General features: G+C 42.5%; 1 protein-coding gene across 5 annotated transcripts in view; it reads right to left on the bottom strand.

Moving 5' to 3' along the window:
- LOC149310101 (corticotropin-releasing hormone receptor 2-like) overlaps window positions 1-25,834 on the bottom strand; it is a 172,690-nt gene that overhangs the window by 31,016 nt on the left and 115,840 nt on the right. For all 5 annotated transcript variants that reach the window (XM_089533697.1, XM_089533699.1, XM_089533698.1 and 2 more), the window contains 4 exons: window positions 17,955-18,072; window positions 6,031-6,184; window positions 4,980-5,040; window positions 2,589-2,661 (listed from right to left, as the gene is read on the bottom strand). In XM_089533697.1, the coding sequence (XP_089389823.1) occupies window positions 2,589-2,661; window positions 4,980-5,040; window positions 6,031-6,184; window positions 17,955-18,072 (406 nt within the window). The remainder of the gene's footprint in view (window positions 1-2,588; window positions 2,662-4,979; window positions 5,041-6,030; window positions 6,185-17,954; window positions 18,073-25,834) is intronic.

Below are 25,834 nucleotides of genomic sequence, written 5' to 3' on the forward strand. Positions count from 1 at the left end.
TCCATCCCTAGCATACACCTAGATGGCACTCACACTGCAGAAATAATCCACTTTGATACCATTTAGACAACCACAGCTCAATACTATAGAATTCTGGAATTCTGCCTGTGGTCAGGTTGGCTGACGAATAACTTTTCTGAGCTCTGCTACATACTTTTCACAGCAGCCAACCAGAAAATCTGAAAATGTGACTTGCAACCTGTCTCCATTATAAGCTTCCCAGCAAATGGTATCCAAGCCTATAGGCTTTGAAACACTGAAGTCCCATTTAGCCATTATGGCTAATAGCTACTGAGAGGTCTTTAAGAGGATGATCGATACCATACACCAGAAAAGTAACAGGATCTTAATTTAATGAAGTGGAGAAATCCCTGACAATTTCTAAGCCATTCCATCTTCCTATGGCTTTCTGGAGCTCTGGTGCAGTCTTCCAGCAGTTAAAGATATACATCCAAAATTATGGGAAATTCTTGGGTAACACTGTTTTAACATAATTTAGGAGAAACATTGTAAGGTCTGGTACTATTAACTGCCTTTCAAAAATCCCATTAAGTGTCTTATCTCCATTATCTGGGAATCAGTGGCTCTTTTACAAGTAATACCACCTGTAATAATGAAAAAATCTGCTTCTTTCATTGAGCAGTCGTGACATCTGTCACTATCACTTCTGTAACTTACAATTTTCAATGTAAGACAAACCAGGGTAATATGATTCTAAAAGCCACATTCTCCAGTATTTCATGATTTCAAATGTTTGAGCCTCCAGTAATTTTTTTAAATGCTAAACTTCACTCTGTACATTAGTTCCTCTCTTCATCTCCTGCTTTCCAACTTTGTCTTCCTCTAACTTCAATGACTGCAAACTGAGTTCAAAATGCAAAAGAAATTTGCACTCAATTAACTCTGCAGGAGGGAGAGGATGGGTAGGAATCCTGACCTTCCCAGCAGGCTAAGGCAAAAGCAAACTGTTACAGCCTCTCTTTGCATGTGTATTCATCCTCATTATTACCTTTTGTTATCTTGACCACACTGTGAAGCATTTTTCCAAATAAAAAACTCTTTTAATTCACCCACGCCTGGAGTCCTCCTCAGTTATTACCAGCATACACAGGTGCAGATGACCCTAAGGTTACCCAGCTACTTGAAAAGCTAATTTCCCCAGCTTTTAAAGTAACACTGATTATCTTAAGTAATGCTGATAATCTGATAACTCCCTTACAGCCCTCCCGCCACCACATTTCTTTCGGTAACATTTAGGCACAAGAGTCCTAGTTTTCTTTTGTGAAACATTAAGAGGGTATGAACTAGGAGAGCCACAACCTTTGTGGAGAAGTGAGGCAGTTGTCAAGCACATCTTACAGCCTTCCCTACAACAACATGGGATAAATTGGTTGTCTTATGAATGATTTGCATAAGATGTCATAAAAAGAAAAAAGCCAAATTCTGGGTTTAAGAATAAAAACTGACCATCACCTTACATTACATCTCATTATAAATCTGTCATGGAAAGCATATTCTGAGAGAGGTCTCAGATAGATGTTCACTCCAATATCTTCCTTGACTTTCTAAGTGCTAAGGACACTTATGGAGCAGGGGGGGGGGGGGGAGCTCCTCTGTGCCTGGCATATAGGTTAGAGCTGAGTGGCCTTCTCTGTCGGTTTGTGTTTCCTACTCCATTGTCACCTCTCAGCTGTGCCCACTGTATTAAATCGGTGGTGCATTCATAACTCACACACCAATTAAATCTCATTCCAAGGGAGGGAGTATTGGTGGTAGCAGCCAAACTCCTAGGCAACCGTGAAGCCGCTTTAATGTAAAACAAAATGAAAAAGCAGAAGAGCACAGCAGAAGGGAGCTGGCCTGCATGGCATTTTTTGCTTGTGGGATGACAGAGCTGCTGTTGTAGTAACAGCAAGGCGGCAAGGGTGGTATTCTGCTCAAATGCTCCAGCCTTGAGAGGAACCTTTCACAAGATCTACTGAAAAAGGCTCCTCATGGTTATCCAACAATTGTGCAATTCCTGGGCTTCATTCATGCCACAAGTGGGCAAACATAAATGCCAACTGTCCCTATCTGGCTTGGAAAGTGCCAATTAATCCCCTGCCATCTCACTTTTTCAGCTGCTTTTAAAAGGTCCTGGTTTTTCTCCTCCCCCCACTCCGTTGTGAAAGAACAACTGAAAAGCTGAGCAGGGAAGAGAAAAGGATGTAAGTGAAAAACTGTCACCTTTGGGCAAATGTATTAAGTGGAAAGCAGCAGTTTATTCAATGATGTGCCTGGCAACATGTCAGCGATCTAGCTAAGCAATCTGGCACTTTCAAGGGAATAATAGAGAGCTGCCTCCTATTAGAAACATAGGAAGAATTCATTCGAACACTGGTTCTTTCTGCTCAATACTGCCCACACTGCCTCTAGTGAATCACACCCCTAACCCCTGAGCATTTGTGCAGCAGCTCTTCTATTTTCCAGACGCAGGCTTAGGAAAGTTACTGTTTTGGACCACAAGTCTCCAGAGAGCATGGCCACTGCTGTGTTCAAAAAAGTAACTATTCCCAGCTGTACAATCCGAGAACCATGGGACTTCTTACCAGCAGAACAAGAATCACTGGTCCTTGATAGATGTAGTCTATGTACTTCCCTGGCTCCTTTCCAAACCAACATCTGCAAACAGAAAGGCAGTCAATTAAGGTAGTGTTAATCCCATACATCAAATAAACTTTAACAGGATTGTGTTGCACCTTTAGGAATTACCCACAATTAGGTTTCCGAATTGCTGGGTGTTCAATTTTGTTTTCCAGATTGGCTTTTCTTTCATCAAACGGGGATGGTATATGATTGATTTGCTCTGGCTGTAACCTTTAAATATTATTTCTACCATAACTAATGGCTGGAATAGAAAATGCTGTACAAACAGGGGGAAAATTAGCTACTGTTTGTAAGCCCCTTGGCTCTGGAAATGTTAAGACATTCCATATATATGTGTGTGCGCATGTGCGCGCGCACACACACACACATATTTAAAGTACTCCTCATTTTTGCAACTTGCAAAGATCAGAAGCCCAAGCGGGTGACACTTGAGCAGTACTTTGGGCTCAGCTTCAGTATATGCCACACATCCAAATACAGGTGCAAGTAGACCCAGAAACCTTTAAAGCAGAAATATTAACTTAATTGAAAAATTAACAATATAGATGTTGCATAAATTCCCTAAAGGCACCAGATCCCATTTGATCTTAGAAACTAAGCAGGGTCAGCCCTGTTTAGTATTTGGATAGGGAATCACAAACAAATACCAGATGCTGTAGGCTATATTCCAGAGGACCGAACTGGCAAAACCATCTCTGACTACTCCTTGCCTAATAAAACCCTATGACACTCATAGGATTGCCATTCCAAAATGCCAAGGACCAGAAGTGTTTGGGATTTTGGAGTTTTCTGGATTTTGAAATACAGTGCACTCCTCGCATTCGCTGGGACTAGGGACACAGGATCCCTGTGAAAGTGGGGGGGGGGGGGGAATGCAAAGAAAAATACTATTTTTTTTTACTTGAGAGAACACCTCTCTAGGAAACTCTGTGTCCTCCAGCACAACTCTGTGGTCAACATGCACCAGAGGCTGACCATAGAATCATGCTGGAGGACCTACAAATGCCTAGAGAACTATTTTAACTAGGAATTTTTCAGTCCTCTAGTGTAACTTTATGGTCAACATCTGGCAGAGTTGTGCTTGAGGACCTAGAAATTCCTAGAGAGAACATAATAATCAAATCCATGAATAATCCAATCTGTAAATGTCAAAGCTGCAAATGTGGGGCGGCGGGGGGGGGGAGGGGACAACTGTATTTGCATATACACTGGGCCCTTGGTGTCTGATGGGGTTTGGTTCCAGGACCCCCACCCCCTTCTGTTGATACCAAAAATCTATGGATGCTCAAGTCCCAGTAAATTCAGTGGATAGTAAAATGGTGTCCCTTTTATGGATTGTCAAAATCAAGGTTTGCTTTTTGAAATGTATATATTTTAATAATACAGTGGACCCTTGCTATACGCTGGGGTTTGGTTCCAAGATCCCCTGTGTATAACAAAATCCATGTATGCTCAAGTCCCATTAAATGTAATGGCATAGCAAAATGGTGTCCCTTATAAAAAAAGGAAAATCAAGGTAACTTTATACTTTTTTGGAACATTTTCAAACCATGTATGCTTGAATCCGTGTATAAAAAATCCGTGTATAAGAAGGGCCGACTGTATTTTCAGCTGTGCCTAGTTGAATCTGTGGGGAAAAAATCTGTGGATACAGAGGGCTGACTGTACATAGTGGCATACCTTGGCAATGGGAGCCAAGTCTAAACATGACATTCATTTATATTTTTTATACGCCTTATACAGATAGCCTGAAGTTAAATTTGTACACAACATTTTTCAACAGTTTTGTGCATGAGATAACGTTTGTGTACACCAAGCCACCAGAAAGCAAAGGCATCATTCTCTCTGCCACCCAGGTGGACAATTTTGGTTTATGGAATATTTGGGATTTTGGAATTCCGGATAAGGGAAACTCATCCTGTATGTTTGTTGCACAATGGCCCAAAACGTACAATCACATGCATCAGGGAACACTAACAGGATTCTGGCTTGAGGTTCTGGGAGTGGTGGGTGATGGCTCTCATGTTGAAGGGGCTGCCTGCATCTTAGAGCAGAATCACTCTGGATTTTAGTGTGAATTTTAAAAGAGCCCTCCAAAGGGCCGAGCCTCTTTTGGGGATTGAGTACGGCACCCTAAAGAACTCCTTTATAATTCAAAGTAAAACCAGAGTGGATTTGTTGCTCTCTTCTGCCCACAAGATGGAAGCCAGCAGCTGTCACTGGGGATTCGAACCCACGCCATTATAATTCCCTACATAGCATTATGGCCCACCAGTTTTGCTATGCATCACAAAATCATTACAGAACATAGAGAAATGAATGGTGCTACTCACTGTTCATTTTCATAATAGAGTTTGCAGACCGCCCAAGCAATAATTATGGGGCAAGGGATACCTGCAAGAGGAACAAAAGACAGAGAAAGCTCTAGTCTGTTTTGACAAACATCTCCTCTCTAAGGGGAGCTATCAATATGTATTAGATTTAATTATTTTCATAGAATGTACACCATAGGCAGGTTTATTTTATCTATTTTAATTGGTTGTATGTACAGCACTATATAAATAAAGCTTAATAGCAATATAATAATAGTGGCGCTATAGTTGGTCATTTGAGGGAGTGATTTTTTTCCCTTGTGGGAGTCAGATTTCCACACTTCTAATGAGACCATGCTGCATAGTGGTTGGTGTGATGGAGTATTTATTTATTTGGTCTTGAGGGTATCCGTGTTCTTATCTAGAGCTTGGGGAAATGACTGTGTGGACTACAGCTCCCCAAATCCCCACCTCAACCTCCATTTTAACCCAGCAGGTTGGGGAAGGAAAAGACCAGGGAGAAGAAAAGCCCAAACTAGTTTGTCTACAAACCAATTGGAAGATGTAAAAGTTTTTAACCACCTTTCCATTGTATAAACAGTCAATCTTTAGCTATGGCATTCTCTCATAGAAGGATGAACAATTCTTGTAGTTTGTTCCTCACTATGGGAGATCATGAAGATTTCTGCTCAGTATTCTCCTATTTGCATTTTATAAAATGATCCAGAAATTATTATGTGCAGAAATAACACTTGTTTTTAATTCACAATTTTTTTTGCACACAAAATATATATTTTCTGCATAGGAAATTGTTTTTTGGTGTGTTTTTTGCATGAATAATGTGTTTTCTGTGCAACATGGGTTTTTTGACACACAAAACCCAGAAAAGTGTCCTGTGCATAAAAATTCTCCAAGACACTTTGCAACATGAGACTACTGGGAGAAAATGGCAGAAATGCTGCTGCTGCATCATTATCCTTTTCCAATCATTTCTCTGCAAAGGAAACAAAAACAAAAATATTCTTTCCAACCCCTGTTATTTCCACAGTGGGTTTCTTCTTGTATTACTTACACCATCCTATGAAGAGGAAGACCCATTTTCTCAGTTTGTCTGTTGAGTAGGTCATGACAATGGCTGTGTGCAGGTAACAGCCTTCCACAAACATCCAAAAGAAATTGGTCACCACAAAGTAGTTGAAGATTGTCGTGATGCACCGACACCACAGCTGGCAAAGAAAGCAAAGAGGAATTGTGGGTAAGAATCATAGAATCGTAGAGTTGGAAGAGACCGCAAGGGCCATCCAGTCCAACCCCTTCTCCCGTGCAGGAACTCACAATCAAAGCATCCCTGACAGATGGCCATCCAGCCTCTGCTTAAAGACCCCAAAGGAAAGAGACTCTACTACACTCCGAGGGAGTGTGTTCCACTGTCAAACAGCTCTTACTGTCAAGAAGATCCTCCTAATGTTGAAGTGGAATCTCTTTTCCTATAGCTTGCATCCATTGCTCTGTGTCCTATTCTTTGGATCAGCAGAAATCAAGCTTGCTCCATCCACAAAATGAGTTCCCTTCCTTCGAATATTTAAACAGGGCTATCATATCACCTCTTAACCATCTCTTCTCCAGGCTAAACATCCACAGCTCCCTATGTCTCCCCTCATAAGGCATGGTTTCCAGACCCTTCGCCATTTTGGTGGCCCTCATCTGGACATGCTCCAGCTTCTCAACATCCTTTTTGAACTGTGGTGCCCAGAACTGGACACAGTATTATTCCAGAGGAGATCTGACCAAAGCAGAATAGAGTGGCACTATTACTTCCCTTGATCAAGACACTATACTTCTACTGATGCAGCCTAGAATTGCATTGGCTTTTTTAGCTGCCACATCACACTGTCAACTCATGTTCAACTTGTGATCTACTAGGACTTCTAGATCCCTTTCACAAGTATATGTCTCTTTAAGCCAGGTGTCCCCCATCCTATATCTATGCATTTAAATTTTTCTGCCTAAGTCGAGTACCTTACATTTCTCCCTGTTAAAATCCATTTTGTTAGTTTTGGCTCAGCTTTATTATTATTTATTATTATTAACCTTTATTTATGAAGCGCTGTAAATTTACACAAAGGTCATTTTGATTTTTGATCCTCTCCTCTGGGGTACTCCTCCTAATTTGGTGTCATCTGCAGATCTGACAAGCATGCCCTTTATTGTTTGATTCAAGTCACTGATAAAGATGTTGATGTACGTTGGTCCCACTGTGCTACAGGACACCAGCTAGGGAGTGCCAATGCACATCGTCAGAGCCCAATGGGTATCAGGACACTCGTGGATGAATACAGGGGACAACAATTCACAAACAGCCTCAGTTTAATAAAAAACGTAAGTTAAAACACACGTCAGTTTAGAAGGACAAATAAGATGTACACATATTAAAACAATCTACATCTAAAATTCATCATTTAAAATCCACAATGTAAAAATCATCAGGATAAGCCAGCTGGAAGAGTCTTTAATGTGCTTTTAAATTCAAACAGTGTATTCAGCTGTTGAATCTCTTCTGGCAAGTCACTCCACAGTCTAGGGGTAGCTGAAACCAGTGAAGACTATAGGAACCTCCAAACACAGCTCTGGAAGGCTATGCGTGATCCGTGGGCTATGTTTTCCTCATTTCTGCTGTACGTTATAATATAACTGAAGCTATCCATGAGGCCTATATCAACCTTTAGGATTAAAAGCAGGATGCTTCTCAGTGCCAGTTGTTCCTTAATACATGTGGATGGGTAGGTAGTTGTTACTGTACTCAGATTCTGCTTCCCATGGGTATCTGGTTTTTGAACTGTGGTTCCAGGGGAAGGCGTGATAGATGCATCATATCTATCCCGCCTTCCTGTCCCCCTCCCAACCAGAAGGACCTGAGGGTCACTCCAACCGTGCCACAAACCCTGTCGCTGCTCCTGTGCAATGCCAGGTCTGTCAACAACAAGACCCACATCCTCCAGGATCTGCTGGAGGACTCTAAGTGTGACCTGGCTTGCATTACCGAGACCTGGCTGGGGCCTGAAGGGGATGCGGTGTGGGCTCAGGCCCTGCCTGCTGGGTTCTCGGTGAAGGATCAGCGCAGGTTAGGTGGGCGGGGGGTGTGTGGCCTTGATACATAGGAACACCGTGTCCCTCACCAGGAACCACATCCGACAGACCTCCTATATCGAGTGTATTTACCTGACCCTAAAGGCTAGGGACAGTCTAGGGATTCTGTTAGTGTATCGGCCACCCCGTGCATTAGCGGACTCCCTTAACGAGCTGACACAGCTGGTCGCTGAGTTGATGCTGGAGACGCCCAGGCTTCTTGTCCTGGGCGACTTCAACATCTCCCTCACGGCCAGCCATGTTCCATCCGGTGCGGCTCGGGAATTCATGGAGACCATGGCGGCCATGGGCCTGTCCCAGCTGATACAGGGTCCTACGCATTGTGCGGGTAATACTCTTGATTTGGTCTTCTGTTCGGAGGCGGAGAATCCGTGGGCGGAAATAGTTAATGTTTCCCCCCTGTCATGGACGGATCATTTCCTGGTAGAGGTGAAACTCAAGGCCTCTACCCAGATCCCCCCCGGGGGTGGTGGACCTGTTAGGATGGTCCACCCTCGAAGGCTGATGGAACCTGAGAGGTTCCAAGAAGCCTTAGAGGGGCTCACGGTTGGAAATGACGGCGACTCTGTTGATGCCCTCACCGGTATCTGGAATACCGGTCTTTCTAGGGCTATACACAGGATCGCTCCCAAGCGCCCTCTCAGGCCCGCTTCCAAGCGTAAGCCCTGGTATACGGAAGATCTCCGGGCAAGGAAGCGAGCTCTGCGACGGCTAGAGTACCGTTGGCGCAAACACCTCCGCTTAGACGACAAGACTCTCCTAGACCAATTGTTAAAGGACTATGGAGAGGCAATACGAGCAACAAAGAACTCGTTCTATGGTGCTCGTATTGCGTCCGCTGAGTCGCGTCCGGCAGAGTTGTTCAGGGTGGTCAGGGAGCTAACTCAGCTCCCTCCCGCCCTGAACCAGATCCTTGAACCTTCTAAGGCCTGCTGTGACTTGTTTAACGACTTTTTTGCGGATAAAACTTCTCATATAAGCGAAGGTCTGAACGCCGACATTATAGCAGAACCTAGAGTAGAAGTGTCCAGAGCCTCCGTGGACTATGTTAAACTTGATCAGTTTGAGTTGGTGAGTACCGAGGATGTGGACAAGATCCTCGGAAGTGTCCGGAAAACAACCTGCTCTCTTGATCCCTGCCCCTCGTGGTTAGCAGCCCAGGGGGGACCGGCGGTAACATTGTTGTTACGCCGGATAATTAATACATCTCTGAGGGATGGGCTATTTCCATCGGATCTTAAATTGGCCATTGTAAAACCGATCCTAAAAAAGCCCTCCCTCGACCCCCTGGTTCATAATAATTATCGGCCTGTTTCGCTGCTACCGTTTTTGGGAAAGGTGATCGAGAGGGCGGTTGCGATCCAGCTTCAGGCGGTCTTGGATGAAACGGATTATCTGGACCCATTTCAAACTGGCTTCCGGGCGGGTTACGGGGTTGAGACTGCCATGGTCGCCCTGGTCGATGATCTCCGTCTGAGCATCGATGGGGGAAGCGTGTCCCTGTTGGTGCTCTTGGACATCTCAGCGGCTTTCGATACCATAGACCATGGTATCCTTCTGGGGCGCCTGGCAGAGGTGGGGATCGGGGGCACTGCGCTCCAGTGGTTCCGTTCCTACCTCTCCGGGAGGTCCCAGATGGTGCAGCTGGGAGACGTGTGCTCTGATGAGAGGCCCCTTAAAACTGGGGTCCCTCAAGGAGCCATTCTGTCTCCCATGCTATTTAACATTTACATGAAACCGCTGGGAGAGATCATCCGGAGACATGGGGCGCGGGGTTATCAGTACGCTGACGACACCCAAATTATTTTCTCTATGTCTCCGACTGATGCAGTGACCGGGGATGGCGTCTCTCCTCTCGTGGCCTGTCTAGAGTCAGTAATGGGCTGGATGAGGGAAAACCGACTCAAATTGAATCCAGAGAAAACGGAGGTACTAGTGATAGGTTCCCCTGGTCCAGGAATGGCGGTGGTTCCACCTGTCCTGAACGGGGTCACGCTCCCTGTGAAGGACTCCGTGCGCAGTCTGGGAGTGCTCCTTGACTCGTCGCTTCACCTGACTGCTCAGGTGAATGCGACGGTCAAGAGCACCTGTTATCAGCTTCGGCTGATTCGCCAGCTGCGCCCATACCTGGCCCAGAGGGACCTAGAAACTGTTGTACATGCTCTGGTAACTTCGAGACTGGATTTCTGCAATGTACTCTACATGGGGCAACCCTTATACCAAACTCGGAAGCTGCAAATGGTGCAGAACATGGCAGCCCGGCTGGTCACTGGTGCTCCCAGGACCAGCCATATAACACCGGTTCTGAAAGACCTCCATTGGCTGCCCATTCGCTTCCGAGCCCAATATAAGGCGTTGGTAATCACCTATAAAGCCCTAAATGGCTTGGGCCCGGGATACCTGAAGGACCGCCTCTCCCCATACATTCCGCCTCGCACCCTCAGAACGTCTGGGCAGCAATTACTGAAGGTGCCTGGGGCTAGGTTGGCCTCCACTACACGGAGGTCATTCTCCACAGCTGCCCCAGCCCTTTGGAATACGCTGCCCACTGAGCTCCGCTCGTCTACCACCCTGGCCCAATTCAGGAAGGATTTAAAGACCTTCCTGTTCCAACAGGCATTCCCCGAATAAAATCCTGTGGGCCTCCCTCCTCTTCCGTGGCCAAGAGGTTGGGCTATGGGGCTTTTGTTGGTTTTTTTCTCTGTATGATTACTGTATTGTATTTTAACTCTTGTCTTGATGTGTTTTGATTGTATTTTAACCCATGTTGTAAGCCGCCCTGATTTTTAGAAGGGCGGGATATAAATAAAATTTTTATTATTATTTATTATTTACTGTGTGAAGCTTAATCTACTTCTGACTGCATGCATGTGAAAATTAATGGAACCCCTTTTCATCTTCCTCTTGATCTTTTAAGATTGACATACACTTTCATCCCTAGAGACTAGAAACATGCACAGATATAAGTTTACTGTAAATTGAATTTTTAAAAACATTCTGGAGACAAATGCAGACGCATTCTGCCTTTCTTTGGAATGTTAGAACGGGCGTGTATCCTGACCATAATCATATTAAGATCTCCCCATCCTGAATATGATCATATTAAAATCAAATTTGGAAATGAACCGATTAAATATCAGTGGGGATGGAAGAAAAAAGAAATGAATGAATTCTCTCTTGAGCCTCCAAGCTCATGATTTATGAAGCATAAGATTAGAGATGTCTTAAGAAAGCATAATTGCATTTACTTTTTGGAGAATGATAACATTATATAGTTGGCTGGCTGAGCTGAGTGGAAAAAGCTACTTCATCTGTTTGCTGCAAGAAGGTGATCTTTGGCCTCCTCTGTGCATCACACAGAGATGAGAACAACTGTATAGATGTTCTCTCTATATCCTAAAGGCAGCAGATCATGTCTGATTTTGGAAGGTAACCAGGGTCAGCTCTGGTTGGTACTTGGATGGGAGACCACTAATGAATACCAGGTGCTGGAAGCTATATTTCAGAGGAAGGAACTGATAAAACCACCTCTGAATATTCCTTGCCTAAGAAAACCTTATGAGATGCATGGGTTGCCATAAATCAATAGGCAAATTGAAGGCATAGAGAGAGAGAGAGAGTTCCAGAAAGTGTGGCCTGTTACAGACAGCCAAAATAAAGCTGCTTCGAGTCACAGTGGAGGTATGGTGTTTCAATGATGCATGCGTCCTAAGACTCCAGGAGCCACACCAAAGCCATGCTCCAGTCCTTAGGGATGGAGCGTGGCTTTGGTGTGACTTCTGGACTCTTAGGACGCATGCATCATTGAATCACCATACCTCCACTGTGACTCGAAGCAGCTTTATTTTGGCTGTCTGTAACAGGCCTGTGTTTCTCTAGATCTAGCAACCCATGGAACTGACCTACGGATGTTGTAAACATCTCAATTTCAACAAATTTCCCCAAAGCCTGACTGCATCTTCTCTTCTTTAGTTTCTACACTCAGTGTTTCTTCTTGAATTGCTGTAGAATCAGAATAGTAGAATCCTAGAGTCAGAAGAGACCACATGGGCCATCCAGTCCAACTCCCTGCCATGTGTTTGTTTCACCCATTTTCTCTTAACTGGTATCTATATTTGTGAAATGTCGCCCAACTTATGAAAATGATCCCCATGGACTAAAGTAGGTTTCTGCTTATTTTCTAATTTATGCATATTTCAGCCATTCCCATTTTCAAATATATTCACTGTCTGGTGATGAAATTACTTCTCAGAAGCACCCTGCAAGCCTTGCAAATGTGCGAAAGCTCAGGGCAAGATGTCCATGTTCTCACAGCAAGTCTCAGGAGGTGTGAAAATGTTACTTTGTCAAACCCATGCAATTTCTTTCTATTCTTCAACCAAGCCCATGCGTGGCCCATTCAGTGAGCTGGAACCCCATGGCTGCCATGAGCCAGTATGGGAATAAGAATGGGAGGAATATTTGAAAACATTCAAAAACCATTCAAAAAAGTTGTTTCTTGAGTATCAGGAAACCCTGGTGAGAGGAATCCAGGGGACAATTCACACTACACAACAATAGTGTGACTATTTCACTTTAATTGCCATGACTCCATCCTGAGATTTGTAGTTTGCTGAGGCACTAAAGCTTTCTGGCTGAGAATTTGAAATACACCTCCCCAAACTGCAAAACCCAGGATTCCATAGGATGGAATCATGCTAGTTAAAGGGGAATTATATTGCTGTGGGAATGGGCCATTGCATCTATGCTGTAGAAATAAAGCAGTTTGACACCATTTTAAATATCATGTCTCCATCCTGCAGAATCCTGGGATTTGTAGTGGAGAGATACCAACACTCTTAGGCAGAGAAGGCTAAAGATCTTGTAAATCCCAAGATTCCAGAAGATGGAGGTACAGTGGTTAAACTGCATTATTTCTACTGTATTCTTGGACTAAAGAGAATCTTCACAGATCAGGCTTCATTTTATGAATAATTTGCACATGGTATTTTTGTAGAGAAAACATCACTTTCTGCACAGGAGACAGGACACTATTTTCTTGGTAGAAAATGCTGCTTCCTGAGCAGAAAATGCTGTTTTCTCCCAACAAATATCTTGTATGAATTTTGTACAGGATAATTCTCAAACTGTGAATAGTCTTTGAAAACTTCACAGCTTTTGAAAAAATTGTTGTAGCAAGAAGGAAGTTGCTGAAGTTACTAGTTATTCCCTTTGAGAAGATCTCAGCAAAGATGACCTGCCTATAGGGAGAAAAGGGATTGTCTGAATCCACTGAGTATATTTGGGAAAGGACTGGTTATGGCTAGAGATGAGAAAGCAAAGGCAAAATGAGATGAGGCAGAATAAGGTGCAAATCATATTTCTACAGCATTGAGAAATATGGTCCATAATTCAGTCTGGCAGAATCCTATTGTTCAAGACTGGAACCTGGCCAAGAGACAGAAATTATTTATAGGAATTTTCCTTTAGAAAGGAGGCAGGAGGGGGGCAGAAGATTAATAGACTGAAATTGGGTTTTTATTTTTTGTCTTCTCAAGATACCATCAAGACCTGAAAATCCAGTAGCATCATAAATTACGGTGAAGTTCTTGCAAGGATCAGGTTTCAGGGGAGCAAGGGGAGCCCAGGGTGGAGGTATCTAAAGGTCTGGGAACAAAATGAACTCTGACAATACTGAATCCCACAGAAGTTTGTAGTGGGGCAGGAAAGCCATCTGGGTTTAGTCCAAGTTCCTTTTTTAAAAAAGCAGCAATCTAAGGTGCTGAACCTATTTATGGCAAAGAGTTCAACATCTTGAGTGACTCCTTTCATTTTTAGACTAAAACCCAGAGAGGATTCGCACCATCATGGGGATTGTCAGCCTGACTGGTTGCATCTGCACTGCAGAAATAATGTAGTTTGACATTGCTTTAACTGCCATGGTTCAATGCTATGGAATCCTGGGATATGTAGTTCTACAAGCTCTTTAGCCTTCTCTATCAGAGAGCTCTGGTGCTACAAGAAGCTACAAAACTCAGGATTCTATAGCACTGAGCTGTGCCAGTTAATGTGGTGTCAAACAGAACTATTTCTGCAGTGTAGATGCAACCGAAACTTTTGCGCAAGTGGGTCCAGCAACAAAATGCTGTGGTGTGGTGTGTTGCTGTTCAGAGTTTGGTCAGGCTGCCCACTTGCCAGCAACATCCTATGCCAGGTTACTCTATTTCCTTTGTGCCCACATCCACTCTTCCAGGCAGTCAGCAGTCCATGTGAACTGAGCATGCCGAAATGTCATTCAGACTCTTTTGTAAGGTCTTCCCGTCCTAAAATGGTTGTCGAAAACCACAAGATATTAGAAAGTCTGCTCATACTCCCCTCTAGAGCAAGGGTGGGCAACTGACACGGGTTGCAGGCAGCGAACCACCAGCAGACTCTGAAAACCACACACATCATGCCCTATCCTGGCAAACAGATGTTTGTTTTTTGTTCCCAAATGGCCCCCTGCTTGCCATTTCACCACATTTTTGCACCTCTTTGGGATATTTTAGTCCCAGGAAGGACCTTTTTCCCCCAACCAGAAGTAATCCAGAAGTTGACCTCCAAAGAAAAAGGCCATCTTCACTGCCCAGAGAAGCTAAATTGGTCAAAATTGCCTTTCACTGCTTAGGAGGCATTGAGAACCTTTGGAGGAAAGTAACATTTAAAAAACAAAACTCTACGGGATTCCCCAGGGCTGGCTGCATTTTTCTCACTCTTGTTTTATTAAATGTTTCCTGCCATTTTTGGATACATACAGGCTGCACATCATAGAATTTCGGCTCCCTATTAGCATACAGGATCCAATGCATTGTCAAGACATCAAGGAGCATTCTATAGTGGAGGGTCTGGAAGATGTACTCACTTCATTTCCCACCCTCCTGGATCCTTTTCTTCTGAAACTGGAAGTGAGCAGAAGATCACATCCAGTTTCCTAAAATGTTATTTCTAGATAAAATAAAGTGTGGCTGTGGGTGTACAGATGTACCTTTTTAAAACAAAATAAATGCATGGCCCTGTAAGTATCTGGAGGCAATGGGGAGGGACCTCCATAGGGAAGGGAGGATCCTGGGACTGCTTCAAAGGTTCTGGTGGCTATAGGAAAGTTACAGATTGCATGATTATACTGAGTATTTTGATGTTCTTGTTACAGTCTGAATCTCTCTTATCCGGAAATCTGAAATCCAAAATACTCCAAAATTCAAAATGGTCCAAAAATGTCCAGTGGTGACACCTTCACTTTCTGATGGTTCAGTGTCCATAAACTTGGTTTTATGCACAAAATGGTTTTACAAAATATTGTGTATAAAATTACCTTCAGGCTACGTGTATAAGATGTATACGAAACATAAATTAATTTCATGGTTAGACTTGAGGTCCCATCTCCAAGATATCTCATTATGTATATGCAAATATTCCAAAAATCCAAAATCCAAACTCCAAAACACTTCTGGTTCCAAGCATTTTGGATAAGGGAGACTCAACCTGTATTTGGCAAACCTTGCTGGTCATTGTCAGCCCTGTTTCAGAGCAGCCATGGCTTCTTTGTCTAATTCAATCCACCTGTCATGTGGCCCTTCTTTTTTTCTATTACCTTCCGTTGTGCCTGGCATCATTCTCTTTTCCAATTAGTCATGTCATCTCATGATGTGTCCACAATATGACAGCCCCACGTTTAGTCATTTTGACATCTAGTGACAGTTCAGGCTTGATTTCCACTAGGACTTATTTGTTTGTCTTTTTTTGGCAGACAATCAGGTACTTTACAGAACAACAAAGGCAAAAGAGACAGGTAATCGACCTGGAGAGATCCAATCTACATTTTGATATCATAGACAATGACATTACGGACAATGAGGAAAGGAGGTAAGAGAGGCACTGGTAACAAGGGGTATGTTGGAAACCAGAGGCACATCAAACTTGTATGAAGTGATCAGGAGGAGCGGTGACAAAAGGGAGCCAGACAATCTCTATCTATTTAAGCCTTTCTCTTATTTCTTACTTGTTGGGGTCATTTTATTTCTCTAGAAAGGAAAAGTCATGGGCAGCAAACCTCAACCATAGCTGTTAGCCAGCCTTTAAGGGCTCTTGAAAACAAGCACAGGTTACCTTCTCTTATCTGTTTCCTTTCCTTTCCTGAGATAATAAACCTACAGTAACTTTCCCTTTTTGCCTTACAAGAGGGTCCTGAATAATTCCTTCTGTTTCTACCACAAACTCATATCTCACTAACCCTGCTGTCCTCTACATCATTTGTTGTGTTGTTATGCACCTTCAAGCTGAACATGACTTACAGCTACCCTATCCTAAGGTTTTCTTGTCAGGATTTGTTCCAAGGAGGCCTGCCTTAGTTGTTGTTTTGTGTCTTCAAGTTGTTTCTGACTTATGGCAATCCTAAAGTGAAAATATCATGCGGCTTTCTTGGCAAGATTTGCTCAAAAGAAATTTGTCATTGCATCCCCCTGATGCTTGCCACGCTGGCCTTTATGGCTGGTCGATACAGCCTCTTAGTCAAAAAGGTGCTACAAGACTCCTTTGCATACTGATTTTCCAGACTAACATGGCTTTGTTTTTGATTCCTACAAGATTCCTACAGTTTCAGTATTCCTTTCCATTTGGAAATTAGGATTTTAAAGAAGTTTGAGAAGAGATCAAAGGGGGAAAGCAGACATAAAGGAGGTAGTGACGTATTCTTTAGGCTCAAGGCTGATTTTGGACAGAATAAATTAGTTCAGAGGTAAGGGGTAAATGAAAGGGTGCATTTGTCTTTTGTCTTCTCCTGTGACAAGCACCATTACTTTCTCGCAATGGGAAATTCACTCTCTGTGGTGCCCAAGGGCACACAACATTTCTAGTGCTCATCCAGGGAAATTTATGCACTTCAGAGAGTAGCTGGGGAGATGCATTCAATGTGGGCCTTCTTGAAGCATTCTCCATGAGAAAAGACCTGCAGGATCACACTTTGCAAAAGTAGCATTTTAAAGAAATGAACAATTCATTAAAGCTGCCTGAAAACATTTTCAGTTGTTGTGTAATAAAAAATAATAATATGCGTTGCATTAATAATGATATGTGCAGTATTGTCTCCCTATATATTTTTTTTATTTTTCAGTGGTTAGTAATTTGAGTATTGGACTACAACTTTGGATACTAGGGTTTGAATCTCTGCTCTGCTGTGGAAACCCACTGGGTGACCTTGGGCAAGTCATTCTCTCTCAGCCTCAGAGGAAGGCAATGGCAAACCTCCGCTGGATAAATCTTGCAAAGAAAACACTATGATACGTTCTTCTTAGGGTTGCCAAAAGTCAGAAGTGACTCAAAGGCATACAATAGAGGCTTATAGAAATCTCTGCCAAAGAGCTCTGGTTCTCTCTACAAATTCCAGGATTCCACTGGATGGAGCCATGGCAGTTAAAATGGAATCATAGTGCTATAAATTGTATAGTATGGGAAAGGCACAGAACTGGACATGTCAGCACTCCCAAATTTGGGTTTTTTTTTTATTTTGTGGTGTTTTGTTTTTTTTGTTAGTGTGGCCTCTGGAGGATCCCCTGAGCAAAAAAGAGGCCTCTAGTCCTTCTTGCAATGGACCATACCTGAGTTTAAAAAGCAGTTAGGAGGCTGGAAACAGGTGCATTCATCCGTATGCAGACTACAGCACTGCACATCGGACAGAAACAATATGAAGCACAAGAACCAGAGATGGATTACACAGCAAATGGAGCCTCTCATGCGAAAGAAGCAATACTTTGACTCAGTCTCTCTTGCCAACTCCAGTCCCCACGGTATAAACTTGAAACTGCTTTCAGTTTTGCCCTGCTGCTGAATGAATACCTCATTGCTTTCATGGATGTTGTGGTCAATCAGTTGGAGCACAAACCACATCACGTTCCTCAGGATGAACGTCGTGATCAGGTTCCAGTGGATAATATTGCGAAGGCATCGGATGCTCCTGAAGAGAGAAACATATGTCAGTCAACAAAATGCTGCAGTTTCTTTCTCTTTTGGAAGACAGCTATGCATTCATAAACATTCCTACGTGACCAAGAGACAGGTGTTCTGCTTGGGGCTGAAATCTTCATAAATGGCTTTAAGTTTGTACAAAAATTCGATTGAGTAGTTTTGCAGTCTCCACATTCACCTATGGGCCGCCTGATGTTGCGATGGTAGCCACTGGAGTGTTTGATGCACCATAGCCTGATGCTCACCAGGTTGGTTATGATGTGCATCCAGCTAGACACCAGCTAGGATAGACTGGAGCAAAACACCTGATGCACATTAGGAGTGCCCAATGCACATCAGAAGTGTATGATGCACACTGGAGTATTGTTGGCAGTGACTGGATGTACATCCTTACCATTCACATAACAGTACATGCAAAATGAGTGCATCGGTAAGTATAGGTCCAAAATGATGTGCAGAAATAATCCAGCTTGGGACCACTTTAACTGTCCTAGCTCAATGCTAGGGAATTCAGGAAATTGTAGTTTTGTGAGACATTTAGTCTTCTCTGTCACAGAGTTATGGTGCCAGAATAAACTACATTTTCCAGGATTCTCTAGCACTGAGCCAGGGCAGTTAAAGTGGTCTCAAACTGGATTTATTTCTGCAGTGCGTTTTGTACCATAATGTTGAAATGCACTATTTCTGGAAAACTACTTGCAGATAAATGTGTACCCTGGGCTAAAATGTCTGTAAAAACAAAAGCATTTGGATAAATGTGTAGAAATGTGGATAAAAAAACAATTCTTACAGTTCAAGAGGAAGAAAAAAAATATGTTAATTTCTCCTTGCATGCCAGCAGTTCTCTTGTGGCATGGAACCAGAATCGTATTGCTGGTAAAGGCTGCAAGCTGCAACTCACAAACACTCTGACTCCATGAAACATTTCCAGAGGCAATGGTCCATTCATAGCCAGCATTGCTGTTCCTCTGTTTCTGATTGCTAAACGTTTCAGGTTAGGTCCATTAAGTATTTTAATGAGGGCAAGAACAACACAGAGAGATCCGTTGCACTTTCTGATTCCTCTTGGTTGAATATTTAGGCTCTTTCCAACACCCACAGAGGATTTCAGTATGATAATTATATTCTAATAGGAGCAATATTTTTATTTTTTTTTAAAAAAACTGCTGGGTGTCTCTGCACAAATGCAAATTCATGACTGGCATGACCATGGGCACATTCCAACTTCTTCGTTCTAATTCTGTTTTGCAAGGCTCTCTGGAAGGCGCCGAGGAGGTGGATTGGAATTTTAAAACTTCCCTTGTAGCTTCAAAGGTTTAGGATTTCTTTTAACAAAATTAACAAAAAATGCTTAACCTCAAAAGGAATAGTAAAATGTGGAAACTACTGTGTTTATCACCCTTGGAGGAAAAATAATGATAAATCCAGGTAGCCGATCAAGATCAATTGAAGTGTGTTTGTGTGTATGTGTGAGAGAGAAAAAGACATTGAATAAAAGGGGGGGGGGGGGAAGGGGTTACATGAAGGTTAAAAGGTGAATTTCTAGACAAGTTGTATTAATGCTTCTGACATTCAAAGACTTGGCTTTAGAAGGAACAGAGGTGGGCAGAATGCTCTGCCCAAAACTGAATTTTTCCTTCATTGCAATAACTTAAAACTTCAGTCAAGCATTCAGAAACAGAAAGGAAATGGGTAGACAAAAGCTGCAACTACACTGCAGAATTAAAGCAGTTTGATACCACTTTATCCACCATGGCTCAATGCAATGACATTCTGGAATCTATAGTTTTGTGAAATATTTAGCCTTCTCTGTGCTCTTGTGCCACAACAAATTACAAATCCCAGGATCCTATAACACTGAGCCAAGGCAGTTCAAGTGGTGTCAAACTGGATTATTTCTGCAGTATGGATGCAGCCAAAGTTACTAAAGGAATGCTTTTTGTGCCATTAGGCTTTTCCAAACTGACAATTTTAAGGTTTGCAAAGGGTTATTCTTAATTTGTATTGTTTTTAAATTTGTTATCATCTGCCTTGAGTCTCTATAGTGGGAGAAAGGCAAGATACTAATAATAAAATGAAATGAAAATAAGAGTTTTATGTATAGACAGTTTTCAAAGACACACTCACTGCAATGCTAGAAATTTCAGGACTGAAAGAAAATTGGGTTTCACAAATTCAAATCCCCACTTGGAAATGAAGCTCATTGGGTACTGAACCTTTTTCTATTTCTTTGCCTAACCTACCTTGCAAGGTTAAGGAGAGAATAAAATACTGCATCTACGAAAGAGGGAAGGAAAAGTGGTTTGTTTTCTAATTGAATTTCAAAAAAATTACTCTCATAAAATCAAAATGGAGACCTTCTTGGCCATAATGGCGAAGTGCGCTTCCAGTTTTATATTGTTGAAATAATGCGCAAGGGCTATTGAAAATTCATGAAACCCTGTTGCGTTGTACTAATTAATTGGATAAACTTTTTGAACCCCACACAGTTTAACAAAGCACAAAATTATTCAGTAGAAGTGCTCACAACCATAAACGCCACAGCAGTGGCACAAACAGCAGCATAAAACATGTGCACATCACCAGAGCCAGCCAAAGCAGTTTGATCAAAGTGCAAAAAGGACTAAAGAAATCAGAAGGACTCCTTCTGAGTCTAAAACACTCCAAAAGACGGCATAGGTTTACATAGCTTCTGTCCACGCTAATACAAAATTTGGCTGAGAGCCTTCATCATCATTGCTAGTTATGATAATAGAGCTCTGTCATCATAGTTATGACTAGTGATGCTCCTCCAAACCTACCTTCACAACACAACAGCTTCCTTGCACAAAGCACTGCTGATCACGGTGCTAGGAAATGAAGTCCACAGCATGCCTTTGGTGCATGACAGCAGACATCATTTCCCAGGAGTCCGATCTCCAGAGTCTTAGAAACACTTTGTTCAGGGGGCAGCCCGGTAGTGAAAGTAGGTTTTTGGGACCATGTTTGGCCACTGATGGTTGTAAACATGAATCCCCAGCAATGATGATATTGTAAGTCCACCTTATGATCTCATAACTGCTCAATAGGATGCTAGTCTGCATCTGCAAAAGAACCCTTTGCTTTTAAATCCAAAATGATACCGTTTACATGAGACATTTGTTTTTTGCGTGGAGAAACAATTTTTTTAAATGGAGATGCATTTCTCATCAAAATGTCTAGCATTGCAAAAATCAGTCAATGGATCTCAAAACGCTTTATTGTTTTCTGGATGGGATTTTTCTTGATGAGAATGACAAAATGGCAAAATTACTTTATAGACCCATTCCTAATTTGTTGTTCTAGTTCTGGATATTTTCTGCAACACAATGGGACTCTGGTGATATTGTGGTAGCCAACTCTACAGAGTGAGGAAGTCTTTCCTTTTGATGGAGATTAAACTCCCAGTATAAATTTCAAAGAATCATAGAGTTGGAAGGGACTGCAAAGACCATCTAGTCCAGTTGTTACCAAACTTTGGTCTTCTCCATATAATCCGCCCCGCACACTTAGGTCTGCCGGGAAGCAACTACTAAGAGTTCCAGAAGCGAGATATTCCATCACTAATCAGAGGGCCTTCTCCATCTCGGCCCCCAGGCTCTGGAACTCACTTCCCGACGAGCTTCGCTCGGCCACCTCACTGGACCAATTTAAAAAGGGGTTAAAAACACATCTGTTTCAGCAGGCATACCCCTAATTCTCCCGAAGTTCTCCCATCTCCCCTCTCAGCAGCACTGTAATGCTAGCTGGTGTTATTTGTATTGTGTATTTGGGATGTTATTTTGATGTTTTATTGTGTATAATGTTGTTGTGCATTTTAACATATTGTTACCCGCCTTGATCACTGGAAAGGCGGGCTACAAATAAAATTTTATTATTATTATTAATTATTATTATTATTATTATTATTCCAAGTGTTTTGGACTTCAAGTCCTAGAAGCCTCAGCCTGCTTGACCAACAGTGAAGAATTATGGGAGCTCAAGTCCAAAACATCTGGAGGACCAAAGTTTGGGAACCACTAATCTACTCTAACCACTGCCATGCAGGAATATACAACTTCACCTCTCCCAAAAGATGGTCATAAACTTCTGCCTTAAGACTTATAAAATAGGAGAGACCACTACCTATTTCATTGTTGAAGAGTCAACAGGTTCTTCCCAATGTTTAGGTGGAATCTTGCTTCTTGTAATTTGAATTCATTGCTTTGTGTTCTAATCTCAGGGGCAACAGAAAACAAGCTCCATCTTCCACATGACATCCCTTCAGATGTTCAAACAAGGCTATCATATCACCTGCCAGGCTTCTCATCTGCAAACTAAACATACCTAATTCCCTAAGGTGTTCCTCAGAAGGCTTGGCTTTCTGACCTCTGAACATATTCCAGCTTGTCAACACCCTTCTTGAATTGTGGTAACCAGAATTGGACATTGTATTCCAGGTGATGTCTGTCCAAAGCAGAATAGAGTGATACTATTACTTCCCTTGATATGGACACTATGCTGCTGGTGATGCAATTTAGAAAAGCAGTGGGTTTTTTCCTTTGGTTTTGGCTGCTGCCTCACGCTGTCTGGCATGTGGTCTGCTAAGACCTCTAGATCCTCTCCACTTGCATTGTTATCAAGCCAAGCCAGGTATGATCCATTCTATATCTGTGCATTTCATTTTTTTCTGCCTACCCATAGCACCTTACATTTATTCCTGATTAAGTTCATTTTATTAGTTTTTGCCCAGATCTTCACTCTATTAAGGTCATTTTAAATCCTGTCATCTAGGGTACCCCTCCTAACTCCATGTCATCTGCAAATTTGACAGGCATGCCCTTTCTTTCCTCATCCTCACTGGCATGCTATCTATTCCATCATCAGTTTTTCAGGACATGACCTTTTGGGGTTCTGGCATTAGTAGAGCAGGAGAAAAACTTCTGCTTGTTCACTTTTGTGTTCACATCACATATATGCTACAAATCTCTATTATGTTCTCCATAACTGTTGTTCTTTTGTGTTTTCAAACCATTTCCAACTTATGACTACCCTAAAGTGAACTTATCATGGGGTTTTCTTGGCAAGATTTGTTGGGAGGTTGGCTTTTGCCTTTCCCTGAGCGTGTCACTTGTCCAAGGTCATCCAGTTGTTTTTATGGCTGAGTGGAGATTCAAACTCTAGTCTCCATAAACATAGTCCAACTGTCAAAGCACTACTCCACACCAGTTCTCTCCTCCAATAATTATATTTCCCCCTAACTGAAAGCAGCCAAACATTTCCTTATAGGAGAGATGCCCAGCCAGCAATCATTCTGGCTGGTTCAGTTATATGACCATGCATCAACAGTTCCCAGAGAGCCTTCCCTCATATTTTTGCAGAAGGTCTTGGTCTAGGCATGGCTCCTGACTGGAAGAAGAGAAATTCAGTGGGAAGGACACACACACAGAGATACAACAGGAATACTTCCCCAAAGGTAAGTCACCATTTTCTGTCTCTGAATGATCTGGTCTTACACAATATGCAGACAATGCCACATCAACTAGCCCTGGGGAGATGATGGCAACTCAGGCAGAGATGCAGCAGGCTGCCTCCTCTGTATTTGAGTTCTCTCACATTGCTCTAGTCTTGAAAGTCACAACTGCACAGGCACAGTGATAGTTGTAAAAAAGATAATCGATATTATTGTTTCTCTTACCTGTCCTAGTCTCTTGTTTAACATAGCATTGATTATGACTGAGATCCTATATCAGCAAGAGGAAGCATAACTTTAAATCCATGGAATTATGTAGCACTGATGCAATGATGCCTTGTTATGGGATTGCAAGGCTGTGCAACAGAATACATAACCAGATGCACACGGGCCTCTGCAGGTTCAATATAAAATGGGCAACGACACACACTATACCATGCATCCACATACAGCCATGTACATTGTGCATGCACATCTGTGTGCAATTCACAATCATGAGCAATGGCAACACTGCTTCTGCAACCTTGAACTGGATACAGAAATTCTGTATTGGATAAAAATGTCCACCTTCTTCAATGGGGAACACAGGCATGCGCAAGACTACCAACAAAATTCTGGCCAACAGCAATAACTGCAGCTAGAGGGATTTTTGTTGCAGGTTTTACTTATAGTTGCCATGTATTCAACTCCTTGTGGGAGTAATTAAAAGTGATAAAATAAACAAACACATAAATAATAAAGTAAAATAAATACAATAAATGAATAATTTAATGGCCCAATGCTGCATATATCTCTGCTGCCAGTTGTAAGTGAATGGAACAGGCTTTTGTGTCTGTTGCTGAAGGCAGCAGGATAACAGAATCCATATTAAACAGTTGCATGAAATCAGCAGGGCTTCCTTCACTGCCAGCCACGTTGCTCCACTGGTTCATGTAATTCCTCATAATCTGAACATAGTTATTACACCAAAGGGCAGTGGGATTGAACATGTTGGAACAAAAATAATAATAAAGCATGCCTACCAATATTTCGGAACCCAGAAAAAAAATCTGTTTAAGCTCTTAAACTAAATTCCACTGATCAAATCACAACGGCAGCTACTAGTTATGGCAGCTATGTCACCATAGTGAAAAGTGACCAGCTGCATAAAGGGGCCTATTTCTAGCTCCATATTTCCATGGTGGGCTGCTCTATGCCATTTTTGGCCCCAAATCAGATAGAAACCACTATAGGAAGTCAATTCTGTTCTGGAGAAGGATTAAACTCCATTTGCCACTCCAGGAGCAGCAATCTTACTTCTGTCTTTGGACCCTTAGAAATACCCCATTGAGTGAATCCCTAGTGGTCCTGCCAAGTAGCAAAACAACCCCATCCTTAACTTCTCTTAATCCAACATTTGGACAAAGTTACTTTAAGAATCACGGAGCGATAAGAGCTCTCTCTAGATTGCCCCCTTTGCTGCTGAACTTGCTGTTTTCTCCTGACTTGGCAAGCAGTGAGCTCTCTTTGAATTACGAGGTGCAGGCTGCCTGCCTAGGGGAGAATGAGGTCCTAACCTTGTCATGTATGCTGGAGACACATTCTGCATAAGGGCACCACAGACTTTCATTCTATAAACTCCCTGTGCACTGCCCTAAGTGTTACGACTCATGAAGAACTGGTGCAATGGTTTTCTCAGAGGCGGTTGCCCTCCCTCTGTGCAGACCATTTCTGGTACAGCATTTAATTAATCTCTTTTCACTTCATCAGCATTTGGTGTAGCAGCTGTTTTTATTTCCTCATTAATGCTGAAGAACAGCAGACAAAGGGACTTATTCGGCAACTGGGGAAGAGCAATTGAGTTCTTCAGTTCTCTTCAACCCCCAAAAATAGAAGCTGGAGAGATGAGGAAGCAATGTAGCAACAAGCCAAATTGTCCCTAAATATCAACAGTGTTCAAAAAGGCAACCAAAACTATTTTTGGTCCATATCACTTCTGCCCAAGTTTTTAGCCATCACTGCATTGCTTCAGCCTCTGCACTGATTAACATGCAAAGGGATCTTGATGCAACTTTGAGACTAACAGGGTGAAAGGAGCATAGGCTTTTGTAGACTTGATCTGCTTCCGCAGATGCATGGCATGAAGTGTTGTCCAAGAATACACCATACAAATGGCCATAGAAATGCAAAATGTGGGTATGGTGGTGAGGTGACAAGTTCAGTTTTAACTATGGTTACTGAGGGACAAGTCATACCATGTTCACCTAGAGTTAAAGGTAAAAGTAGTCCCTTGACATGAATG

This window comes from Sceloporus occidentalis, unplaced genomic scaffold (genome assembly GCF_023333645.1).
Source record: "Sceloporus occidentalis isolate IW3139 unplaced genomic scaffold, rSceOcc1.0.p SCAF_7, whole genome shotgun sequence".
Classification (NCBI taxonomy): Eukaryota; Metazoa; Chordata; class Lepidosauria; order Squamata; family Phrynosomatidae; genus Sceloporus; species Sceloporus occidentalis.